At 37.9% G+C, this 12748-nt stretch overlaps 1 protein-coding gene across 1 annotated transcript in view; it reads right to left on the reverse strand.

Moving 5' to 3' along the window:
* The window catches only part of rnf213a (ring finger protein 213a), a 218203-nt gene that overhangs the window by 176220 nt on the left and 29235 nt on the right, over positions 1-12748 (reverse strand). The window contains exons 4-7 of the mRNA XM_059948403.1: positions 10569-10822; positions 9640-9798; positions 5384-5583; positions 2954-3231 (exon numbers count right to left, since the gene is read on the reverse strand). Coding sequence (XP_059804386.1) covers positions 2954-3231; positions 5384-5583; positions 9640-9798; positions 10569-10822 — 891 coding nt within the window. The remainder of the gene's footprint in view (positions 1-2953; positions 3232-5383; positions 5584-9639; positions 9799-10568; positions 10823-12748) is intronic.

The following is a 12748-nucleotide window of genomic DNA, read 5'->3' on the forward strand; positions in this document are numbered from 1 at the left end:
AGGTTAGTAAGTTATTTGGACATTGTAAGCTGTCCCATGGTTAAACTATGGTTAAATCAGGGACTGCTGGGTGGCGCAGCTTGAAGGGCCTATTCTGCAGTGTAGCTCTAAATAAATAAATAAAATATTTAGCTGCCTTGAAACCTGAAGCAGTTTTCACATTCCTCAGAGTAACTGTGCATAATGGTGTCCTCTTCCAAAAAGGGGTTCATTATACTTGTGATCCAGAAATCTGGGAAAAGTTGGAAATCAAACATGCTTTGAATTTCAGAGGTGGTGAGGAGCGTTTTGCAGAAAACAAAAGCAATGCTTCTCATAAAATGAGACCAAGAATGATTGACTGACACAGTCAGAGGAAATCAGTGAAAACAGAGAAAAGGAGAGGAAAAAAAATCCAAGAATTATTAGTTAAAAACTTCAGAAATGCAAAAGACTACAGATCCTAGAAATCTGAAATTCACCAACATCAAAAGAAAGATCAGCTTGTCACATCTACATTGAAACACATAGTGAAATGCATATTTTTGCACAAATTCAAATCAGCGAGGATTGTGCTAGGCAGTCCACAAGTGTCACCACACTTCCAACGCCAACATAGCATGTCCACAACTTACTAACCCTAACCATATAACCTTTAGAATGTTGGAAGAAGTCATAACACCCAGAGGAAACCAATGTGGTCATGGGGAGAGTGGTGGGAACTGAACCTCAATCAGTGTTCACTGGCAATATAATAGCGTTATGCCAACTGCTTTGCTACAGTGCCACCCAATGTTCAAAATAAGAGTAAACTTTCCAAGTGATGAATTTCCATCCTAACTGGCCAGTTGTAAAAGACTGTGTATCTGAAATTGGTGAATTCAACATTAAATTCAGAAGGCTATAACGATGAATAGGAAGACAAGAACCTGTCCTTCAAGCTTAACACTGGGCTTTGTTGGAATAACTTAAGGAGACAAAGTAAGAGAGATCAGAGTTGGAGTGGAATGGAGAAATGTCAGGCTGCCTGTTGCCTGGCCAGTTCTGATAAAGGATCATGAATCATTCCTCAGGGTGGAGGAGCAACACCTTATATTCCATCTGGCTAGCCTCCAACCTGATGGCATGAATATCAATTTCTCCTTCCTGTTAAAAAAAATCCCTCCCCCTCCCCTCTTCTTCTATTCCCCACTCTGGTCTCTTCAATTTTCTCACCTGCCTATCACCTCCCCCTGGGTCTCCTCCTCTTTCCCTTTCTCCTATGGACCACTTTCCCACTACTATCAGGTTCCTTCCTCCCCTGTCTTTTATCTTTCCTACCCACCTGGCTTCAACAATCACCTTCTAGTTATTCCCCTTTCCCCCACCCCCGCCCTTTTATTCTGGTGTCTTCCCCCTTCTTTTCCAGTCCTGAAGAAGGGTCTTGGCTCAAAACATCAACAGTTTAATCATTTCCATAGATGCTATCTGACCTGCTGAGTTCCTCCAGTATTTCATGTGTGTGTTACTTTGAATTTCCAGCATTTGCAGACTTTCTTGTGCCTAAAAGAATTATAGTTTTCTTTTTTAAACCTCTTTTTCCTCTTTTATATATCAACTTCTACCTGCTTTTCCCTCAGACAAATCAGCAATGATCAACAAACCTTTGTGCTCTGTCAGACAGTGCCATCATTAATTGTCTTTCAGTATCATTTGGGCTACAATCTATCAAAGATGCTCTCTTTATTCTCTTCACCTTTATTTTCTCAGATTGATGAAAGGTTATCAATCGTAAATGTTAATCCATTTATCCCCACATAGATGATACCTGGCTTGCTAAGCATTTCCAGCATTGTTTTTGATTTTAGATTTTCAGCATCTAAAAAGACAAGTCAACTGCAGTCTGACTGAATGTGTAGACAGATGACTGTAGACAGAGAACGGTGAAGAGACATATTTTGCTAAAATAAATGGGAGACAGTATCAACTGAATACCATGGCTCTAAAGAGTACACAGGAATTGCAATGGGGATGTATTTAGCAATATCCTTAAAGAGCAGTGGAGCATGTTGAGGGAGCAAAGTGTTTTCTGGGACCCATAACCAAAGATGCAGAGTACAAAAGTAGGGAACTTAAGGTAAACCTATATAAAACACTGGTTAAGCCAGAAGTGACGTGCTCTGTTCAATTTCAGTTATTTAACCTTAGGAAAGATATAAAGGACCCAGCTGAGGTGCAGAAAATACTTAGCAGAATAGCTTCAGTAATAAGGGGATTTTAGCTACAAGGTTACATTGGAGAAGCTGGAATTATTCTCCCTGGAGCAGTAGTTTGTGAGAAGATTTTATAAGGCATACAAGATCATAATTATCTGGAAATAGTAGAGAATAGGAAACTCTTCCAACAACAGGCGATTCAAGAATGATATAATGGGGTTGTGAAAATAAACTTCTTTCTTTCTTATGATCTGGAATTTCTTGCCTACCAATGGTAGAGAATTAGTATTTTAAATGAAAATTGGACATTACCTGAGAGGGAACAATTTACAGGGCAATGAAGAAAGACCGGGAAATAGGAATGAAAAAAGTTTTCTACTTTAATTCACTATGGATTCAATAGAGCAAGTGGTACCCTAAGCCATAAGAAATCTATATTCTAATAGTAATACTCATACTAGTAGTGCTATTGTTGTTATGTTTCTGCTATCAAAATAAAAGGAAATGATTCTGTTTGGGTAGAAAATGAGGAAGAACTCCTACAAATTCCCAGCATGGTATAGTCTGTAGACCTTCAATGAATTTCAGAATGTTAGAAACTGAAATACAGAAGCAGATGTAGAGCTGCTCTCTCTTTCAATAATGGTTAATTTGCCATATTAATAATATGCATTTTATATATGGATTTTTCTCAAAGCAAGTCTGCATATTAAAAATGCATAAATCGTTGGTAATTGATGGTGGAACAAGTCACTCCAATCGTTGATCACTTTACTTACTTGTTTCTCTCCAAAGGAAAGGGACTTCCAGAAAACTGGCGTTCTTTCAAAAACCATAGGTCTTTTATAAACGTCAAAGAACTGTCGTAGTTGTTTTAGGAAAACCTTCAGATTCGTATTATTCCATGTTGTAAGGACGTCAAATATTGACTTCACCATGATTTCACCTGCTAGTTGTTTTCCATCTTTTATATCCTTTTTATCACTTCTGAATATATTCTGCCAACTCCAACTTTTTGCAGCAGGCGCACATATGATATCATCATATTGATGCCATTCTAAGTAAATCAAAAAGCATTCAGTTAGAAATGAACAAATATATGAGAATACTAAAACTGATCAGTTTTCTCAAGTTAAGTCTGTGTTTGTTTATTCTTTCTTTAAACAATTAAGTGGGCTTGCCATATTTTGCTCACTTTAAAGGAATTGTTCTTAATTTTTTCTCACGCTCCAAATATCAAAAAGTTCATGCTGATAATTATGCATAAATACAGCCTCCTTTACAGAGGCATGACCCGACATAGATTGGGGAAATCACTTTGTTGACCATCTTTGCTCCATCCACAACAAGCAAGTTTTCACAGAGGCCAACCTTTCTGGAATGTCAGTCCATGACCTCCTCTACTGACATGATGAGCCCATTCTCAGACTGGAGGAGCAGAGCTTCATGTTCCGTCTGGGTAGCCTCCAAGTTGAAGGCATGAACGTTGATTTCTCTAATTTCTGCTAATTCCCCTTTCCAATCCCTCTTCTTCCATTTCCCATTCTGGCTGCCCTCTCATCCCTTCTCCCAACCTGCCTGATGCCCCTCCTCCTTCCCTTTTTTCATGGTCCCCTCTCCTTCTCTTAACAGATTCCTTATTCTTCAGCTTTACCTTTCCCACCTATCACCTCCCATATTTTCCACTTCAACCCCTCTCCTCCACCCACCTACCCCTCCACCTGGCTTCACTTGTCACCTTCTAGTTTGTCCTCCTTTCCCTCTCCCCGAGCCTTCTTATTCTGGATTCTTCACTCTTCCTTTCCAGTACAGATGAAACATTGACTATTCATTTCCATAGATGCTGCTGAGTTCCTCCAGCATTTTGTATCAAAGACAAGAGAATAAGGGTTGCATAGGGATTGGGAGAATGATATCTGCATAATAGAAGTATCTGAGAAAGGAGTTACTGAGGTCACATTTTGTTGCTGCAATCCTATCTTGGATTCAGAAAGCACAGAAGTAAGAGCCCACCAGATAATTCCAGCAAATAGAAAATGGTGGTTAGACACATAATTCTAGGTTGTCTAGTGCAGAGCTGAAATTCGTGATGTCCTGATGTGCCTTTGTAGCCTATGGTTTATGGAAACTCAAAACCATGTATTGTACGTATTAATCATTGTACAATTTGGTATAAGGATTGAAACAAGTGAGTGTGGCTGCTCAAGCCTTTAAGTCTGCAAGACCGTGTCAAATTATTCTTTAAAGGTTAACTTTTAAGATGTGAAAATCATCATCTGAAAAGTAGAGAGAAGCAAAGAGAAAGAAAAGACAGTGAGAAACAGCAAAACAAACATACAGGTTGAGCAACTCTCATCCAAAATGCTTGGGGCCAGAATGGCTTCAGATTTTGTATTTTGGAATATTTGCATCTCTATATAACGAAAGAGCTTGGGATTGGGACCCAGGTCTAAACACAAAATCCATTTCCATTACACTGGAACTAACAAGGCACCAATCAGGGTATGTGAGGTCACTTCTCCAAACTGACTGTGGTGCGCAGAGACCTGCACATCACATGGGAACCTTCCCACTTCCTTGTGGCATTCTCCATTTGTGGCGTCATATTAGCACTCAAAACCGTTTCAGATTTTGAAGGTTTTCAGATAAAGGGTGCTCAACCTTAACTAGGAAAATACAATCAAACATTTTGAAACATTTGAGATACAAGGGAAGGTGAAAAGATGAACCTATTTCACAAATCATAACAAGCCTGTGAGGAAATTTATCACAATTCAGGTTTCCTGATTTTGTTTTTGATCTGCATTAATAGCAAAAAGATCTGTCAGAAAAGCAGTTCAAGCTTCATAGGATCAAAATATGTACTTCTATTTAAGCCAAATCAGACTATCACACCTCATTTACAGAACATAGCACTAGAAATTATGCAGGATGTGTATTACATACTACTCTCTTCTCCAAAGTAACTTCAAAACTGTAATGAGTAAAACACTGACATATTCAAGGTAATAGGCACATAGAGGAACAGTATGCAATTTAGTGAAAGATCATGGCATATTGAGATTGAAATATGAATCGAGAGGGTCAAAATATCAAGAGATGACTGCATATGCCAACTTTAAAAACAAAGGGTGTTTTAAATTTCTATTTCCTTACATAAATGTAAATATTGGACAGTAATATAGTATCATTTTGAAGATGATACTTACCATTTTCAGAAAGCAAATTTTTTTTTATATGTAAGCAGCGATTCACAATACATTCACTTGGTGCATCCCACTTATAAATGAATTCATAGTCTATTCCATTGTCATTTACAACTACATACTTATAAGGATGCTCTTTTCCAATGATGTTTTTATTAGCGTAAAAGCATCCCTCAATGAAGTATCCATGTTCTCCTAACCTCCTGTTAATGCGAAGCAAAAATAATTTCAAAAAATCGGCCCAAATAAGCTATTAACATTACATAAACAACCCCTTTATTGGAGTTACAAGTATAAAACAGAAAGCAATAAAACATTAGGACTGCACAGAGCAAATATCCAAATATTTAGGTGAGTGTAAGCACATGATAGAGGCAAGTTGCTCTTTTTGACCTTAGTACTTTAAAATGAAGGCAGCAAATGTTTTGAAATATAGTTAATTTTTCTATATTTCAATTAAAAATAAATTATTGTGCTTTCTTAAATGGTTCAGTTATTGTAATTTATTTTTACTTTTTCGGTATCATCCATTTAATGTATTAAGTATATCCCAGATCCAGTAATATCAATGATCAGTGACTGGTCAGAGAGATAATTTTTGGTCAACAAGCTAGGACAACAGTGTGCACGGTTAAATGTAATATACAGTGGTGCTAGAAAGTTTGTGAACCCTGCAGAATTTTCTCTATTTCTGCATATGACCTAAAATGTAATCAGATCTTCATGCAAGTCCTAAAGCTAGATAAAGAGAAGTCAATTAAATAATTAACACAAAACTTTATACTTGTTCATTTATTTGTTGAGAAAAATGATCCAATATTACACGTATTTGTTGGAAAATGTCTGCAATTTGGTGATCTGGTTAGCCTACCAATTGGTAATATAGAGAATACAAGATTGGATGAAGGATGTTGTAACATGGTGCTCAGAAATCATGTATTATGCAAAGTCAATATGGTTTTATGAACATGAAATTATTGTTTGACAGAGTTTGAAGATGTAACAAGCATTCTAAACAAATAGGTTTTCAGAGGCATTCGATCAGATTTGGTATCTGAGATTTGGAACAATGGGTCAGATGGAACTGGCTGACAGAAACAGTTCAACCAAATGTAAAAGTGTAAGAATCACCATCAAGTTCAGACATGGGACGTGAACAGGCTGAGGAGTGAAACTAATAAGAACTGACACTACATTGAAAGGGATCACCAATTCTGAAAAAAAGTAAGGTGTCCTTAGTATTTCATTGTTAATTGTAACTTTTTAATTAATTACTGGCAGCGTAAGGCCTTTTTTTTAAAACTTAAGCTTCATTTTACTCAACTGCTTCCTGCATTCCACAATCCTTTTAGTCTCTAACTTTCATACAAGTACAGCGAAGATGTCAGAATCCAGTGCAGATGATCTGCTTCTCACCCAATGCATTTACCATTAAAACAAGCAATTGAGCATCCAGTGTACTATGGAGAAAGGCTGAACATACTTTACCTCCCTCCACCCAGCAGTTGGCTAACATACAAATGGCAAATTTACTCATTTGTGTAACTGAGACTGTGGAGTAGGTAAGTTAATTTAATGTTTTAATTATCTGTCAGCATTTTAAAGTATATATTTATTTGCATTTCAAAAATGAACAACATTTTTGCAACTATTTAATTGCTTTTAAACATCTTTATCAAAGGCATTTAAATACAGTACAAAAACTTTTGAAAACAGTAGGTTGTCAAAGGTAGATTAAATGCTGCAGAGGTATACACCACCTGAAACCTTCTTGCTACTCTTTTGACCATCCACTCTGGAAAGCTTAAGTCCCAGCAGACAGGCAACATGAGCAAGTCTAGACAGCAATCAATTCTGAAAATCTACTTTCAGTGTTCCCTCTCACACTGAAACCCTCTCACTGCCCCTCCCCCATGAGGAGTTCAGTGAAACACTCTCTCACTGCTCCCCCGTGATCTCTGCTGCCCTCCGCAAGACCTGCTACCACAGCAAGAGAGTTCAGTGAACATCTATTTCATTATTTTAACAAGGACTGAGAAATAGTAAACCAACGAAACAGAGTTTGAGTCACCAGTTTGTGTTTGGAATGGCAGGTTACATTTGTGAAGTGCCTCAAGGATTATCAGCTGGGCCTCAGCATACTACCAATATGTATCCCCACAAATGCTTGCAAGTTTGGAACTTTATCACAAGCATATCCAATGAAGAAATCCCAAACTTGCTGACAGATCCAAAGATGGCAAACATATAACTGTACTATGTCAAATTAATGAAATTCACGTGAAAATCTATTCAAGAATCTTCTGTCAGTCATTTCATTTCAAAGGAGAAGGCTATAGCTATGAGCACAAAAGGTCAGAATTACGCTGTTTTAAAGTTCAAAGTATATTTATTATCAAAGTATGTATACTATATACAACCTTGAGATTTGTCTCTTTACTGGCAGCCACAAAACAAAGAAACCCAATAGAACCCATTATAGAAGACTGACAAACACCCGATAAGGCAGGAAAAGAAAATAATAAATTAATTAATCTCTAAGATCAATTTTAATTAGAAATTATTTTACATTTAATAGCTTTTAATACACGAATACTTTTTTGAACACTTATGAATATCACAAATATTCTGAAACATTCTAAATTCTTGATGGTTTGACAGACAACTAAGCTGCAAAGACATGATTTTTCTCGCTGCTAAAGGCTTTCTCAGTACTTCCCAGCCAAGGCTAAGTAACAAAGTCACTGCAAAGCTTTGCTGCTCTCGTAGCTCTAGGATATTCTTGACTGGCAAATTTAACCTTTTAGTTGTGAACCAGATAAATGTGAGACAATCGAGTGTTATGCAGTTGACAAGCCTCACTCTTCAAATTACAAACCATTGTTTTAGCCATTGAAAATTCTATTTTCAGGAAATATTAAATATTTAGGCATTTCAACTATTTAACATTCACATATAACACATTTGTCTTTCAAACTCTGCAACAATTCTGAAAGAGTCCAAGCATTAAGACAAAAAAACTTGAAGTTTTCAACAGAAAGCTTATGTATTGCAGACAACTTACGTACAGGTAGTTCCTGAGTTCAGAACGTCCAACTTACGAACAACTGGTACTTACGAACCAAGGAAAGAGAATGCTGTCCGCCATTTTAAGTCAGATTGCATCGCCTTCCACCATTTTAAGTCATTGCTGTTGACACTGTGTTGAGTGTGTAACTTTGTATTTGGCTTAAATTTTTCTTAGCAAGATTCACCCTGACACCCCACCCCTGCCTTTTCCGGTCAGCTAGTGGTGCATTGAGATCAGTGCCGGGCTCGAAAACTGAGGTTCCTGAGTTCAATCAAGTGACAGAACGCTCCTGAGCATGCCAGGTTGATGTCGAGCTCACAACTTGACCTCGTAAAAAAAAAACCTCTGCCACCTCCAGTTTAAATTCCCACATGGAATATTGAGGGGGATCAAATACCCAAACCCAGCACAGCCCTCACTTTTCCCATTTAACCTGTCTCAGTGCAGTGGAATTTAGGACCCGAGGAATCCAGTGCGGTGGTCCTCAGGACCAAGCGGACCTCGGCAGCCGGAAGAGGTTGGGACCCGCCGCTCGCAGTGTTTCTGTTCCATTGATGGGAAGCGATCACGATTGAAAATAAAGTGGAAATAATAAAGCATTTGGAAAGAGGTGAAATGTCATCGGTCATTGGAAAAGCGTTAGGCAACAGTCGATCAACAACTGGAACAATTTTAAAGGATAAAGTGAGAATAATGGAGCATGTGAAAGGCCCTGCCCATATGAAAGCTACAATTATTACTAAGCAACGCAGTGGTTTAATTATTGGAATACATCTGTTCCTTAAGTGTTTTATATGCATAGAAAGACAAAATATATACTATATACTAAGATAAATGTTTGACTAACTGACGCTAAATAATACCAGATGTATTTGTTCCAACTTACGTACAAATCCGACTTAAAGACAGACTCAAGAACGGAACTCGTTCATAACCCGGAGACTGCCTGTATTGCAGAACCACTGGCAATTAAATGGAAGACAATTTTCACATTGATGTTTTTTCATAAACAATTCTCAACTTAATTGATGATAACAGAAGATCAAACATGTTAAAAGCAGTTCTTTCAGTGGGGTTGAGTTATGCAAGGCTAAATATGCAAATATATTCTTCATTATTCTAACATTCGAGATAAATGCAAGCAAAAACAAAACATTGCTTGAAAACTTTTAACCAAATGTAAACTTACTTAGTTACAGTTATTTCACATAAGTTTGTTCTCCAGTCTTCAGCAAGAGTCCCAGATCTTATAAATACTTTATCTTTATCTGGATTGAATTTAAAATCCTTTGACAATATTGCATGGAAATAAACAAAAACAGTTTCTTCAGGTTTTAAAGCTGTGTAACTGTAGATTTAAAACAACATATTATTAAAACAAATATACAATAATCCTTGGGAAGTCTGAAATATGTGGTGTTTCATATTAGAATTATTTCACCTTTATACAACTTGCATTCCATTTATAACAGTATTTTAATACAAGTAATATAACTGATATTCTGTAAGAAAATCAACTGTCTAAACTTTATTGGTCATATTTGTACCAAGTTTTCAGAGTGGTAAGCAACAGGCAAGATCAGAATTATTTTAGCTGGGAGCAGTCATATTTTAATGAACAAATAGCAGTTTCACATGATAAAGACATATTAAACAGAGAGGGTGGCCGTAACAACCAGTGAAGAAAAAGTGGAAGGACTTGTACTTCAAGAGGGAACGAAAGAAAGCAGATAACTAAACTGAAGAAAATGAGCTGATGAGATGTTGCTCACAATAAAGCAAGAATTAATAAATGAAATGGGTCGGCTATAGGCACACATGTATGGAAAAATAAATTAAACAAAACTGCAAAGGCTGAAACACATGAGAGAAAAGAAAAGGGTAGCCCAGAAAGAAGGAAAATTATAAGAGAAAAAACAAAGTGCAGAAATCCCTCATATGCTTTCTTCTGACAAATATGTAATCACACTAACACAACCTGACTTCAAAAATGTCTACTAATCGAACTTCAAGACAACAGTATTCATGATTATTCAGCCAGCTAAAGCCTAGCAAACTTAGCAACGGAATCTCTTTCATGACTTCAAATACATGACATCTCATTCGTGTTTTTCCCACCTTGGTTCAGAAGGCTTTCCTTTTGATTGTTTTTTTTGTTGCCGTTTTTCCTTCCTGCTTAATGGTTTTTTGTTTTCATCAGCACTTTTGTTGCTTGCTGTTGAAGTGGTCAATTCGCTGTTACTTTTCTGTTCTGGGCTTTCCAATGGATTATCAGCCCGTTTTTGTTCCAGTGTTTTAGAATCATGCTCCAGTCCTTTCTTCTCACCCTTCTGAATGGGATTTTTTTTATTGTCTGTTCCTGAAAATCCACCCTAGAGGGCACCAAAGACAAGAAAAGTAACTTGAAAATCTCTGCCTTCACATTTTACTTTTTGTTATTTAGAGATACAGCACAGAACAGGCCCTTCCGGCCCAATGAGCTGTGCCACCCAGCACCCCACCAATCTAACAGTAGCCTAATCACAGGATCATTTACAATGACCAATTAACCTCCTAACTAGTACGTCTTTCAACTATGGGAGGAAACCAAAGCACCCAAAGTCAACCCACATGGTCTCAGAGAGAAAGTACAAACTCCTTACAGACAGTACCAGAATTGAGCTCTGAACTCCAATGCTACAAGCTGTAATTGTGTCGCACTAAATGCTGTGCCACCTTTTTATACTGGAATCAGTTGCTTTATCTGTCCGTAACTTGAGTTCCCAAAAGTAAATTGGTAAATTGGTTTATTGTTGCCATACATACCAGAGTACAGTGAACATGTTTGTTTCAATTATTTGTTTTGCATGCCATCCATACAGATCATTTCATTACATTAAAAAGGAAAATAACAGAACGCAGAATAAAGCGTTACAGTTTCAGAGAAAATGCAGTGCAGGCAGACAATTAAGGTACAAGGCTATAAAAGAGTAGATTGCAAGGTCAAGAGTTAACATTCAATGAAACATTCCTGAAACATTCAATGTGTGTCTTCAGGCTCCTGTACGTCCTCCTTGATGGTAGTAATGAGAAGACGGCATGTCCTGAGTGATGGAGATCCTTAATTATGGATGCCACCTTCTTTGAGATATCACCTTTTAAAGGTATCCTCAATGCTGAGGAAGCAGATATCCATAATGGAGCCGGCTGAGTTTACAACTTTGTGCAACTTTTTCTAATTTTGTCCAGTGGCCCTCAATGCCAGACAGTGATACAATCAGTTAGAATGGTACATCTGTAGAAATTTGAGAGAATCTTTGGTGATATTCCAAGTCTCCTCAAGCTCTTAATGAAATATAGTTGCTGTCATGCCTTCTTCGAAATTGCTTCAACATGTTGGGCCCAGGATAGATCTTCAGAGACGTTGATACCCACAAACTTGAAACTGTTCACCCCTTCCACGCCAGATCCCTCGATGTGGACTGGTGTGTGTTCCATCAATTTTTCCTTTCAGAAGTCCATAATCAATTCCTTGGGTTTTATGAGGTTGAGTGCAAGTTTGTTGTTGTAACATCACTCAACCAGCGGACCAACCTCGATCCTGTATGTCTCCAAATCCTGCCAACAACAGTTGAGTCATCATCTAATTTACTGATGCTGTGCCTAGCCGCACAGTTGTGGGTGTAGAGATAGTAGAGCAGTGGGCTAAGTTTGCATCCTTGAGATGCACCAGTGTTGACTGTCAGCGAGGAGGTGTTATTTCTGATCTGCATTGACTGTGACCTCCCGATGAGGAAGTCACAGATCCAGAAGGGGGCACAGAGGCCAAGGTTTTGTAGCTTGTTGATTTGATCTGAGGGTGTTGAACGCTAAGCTGTAATTAATAACAGCTGCTTGATGTAGGTATTGCCAGGGAATCGTTCAATACTTTCGTAGCAACATGATAGAAATTGTCCATGAACCTGATGCACAGGCGTTTATATCTCCTGCTCGATGGGGGTGGAGCAGGGCAAGGAGATAAAAGAGTGCCCAGGGTAGGTGGGGTCTGTTAGCTGCTTTATCAAGGCAGCAAAAAATGTAGATGGAGTCCATGGAGAGGAACCTGGTTTCTGTGGAGCAAGTCAGGACTTTTCTCGTTGAGCATAGGAGAATGAGGGGTGATCTTATATATAGACTTTTGAAGGGCACAGAGAGGGTAATTGAGCAGACTTTGTCCCAGGATTAGGAAATCAAGAAACAGAGAGCAGAGGTTTCAGGTGAGAAGTGGGAAACTTGATACGAACCTGAGGTGCAACGTTATTACGCAGTGGGTAGTCAGT

The sequence above is a fragment of the Hypanus sabinus genome, chromosome 23, assembly GCF_030144855.1.
Source record: "Hypanus sabinus isolate sHypSab1 chromosome 23, sHypSab1.hap1, whole genome shotgun sequence".
NCBI lineage: Eukaryota > Metazoa > Chordata > Chondrichthyes > Myliobatiformes > Dasyatidae > Hypanus > Hypanus sabinus.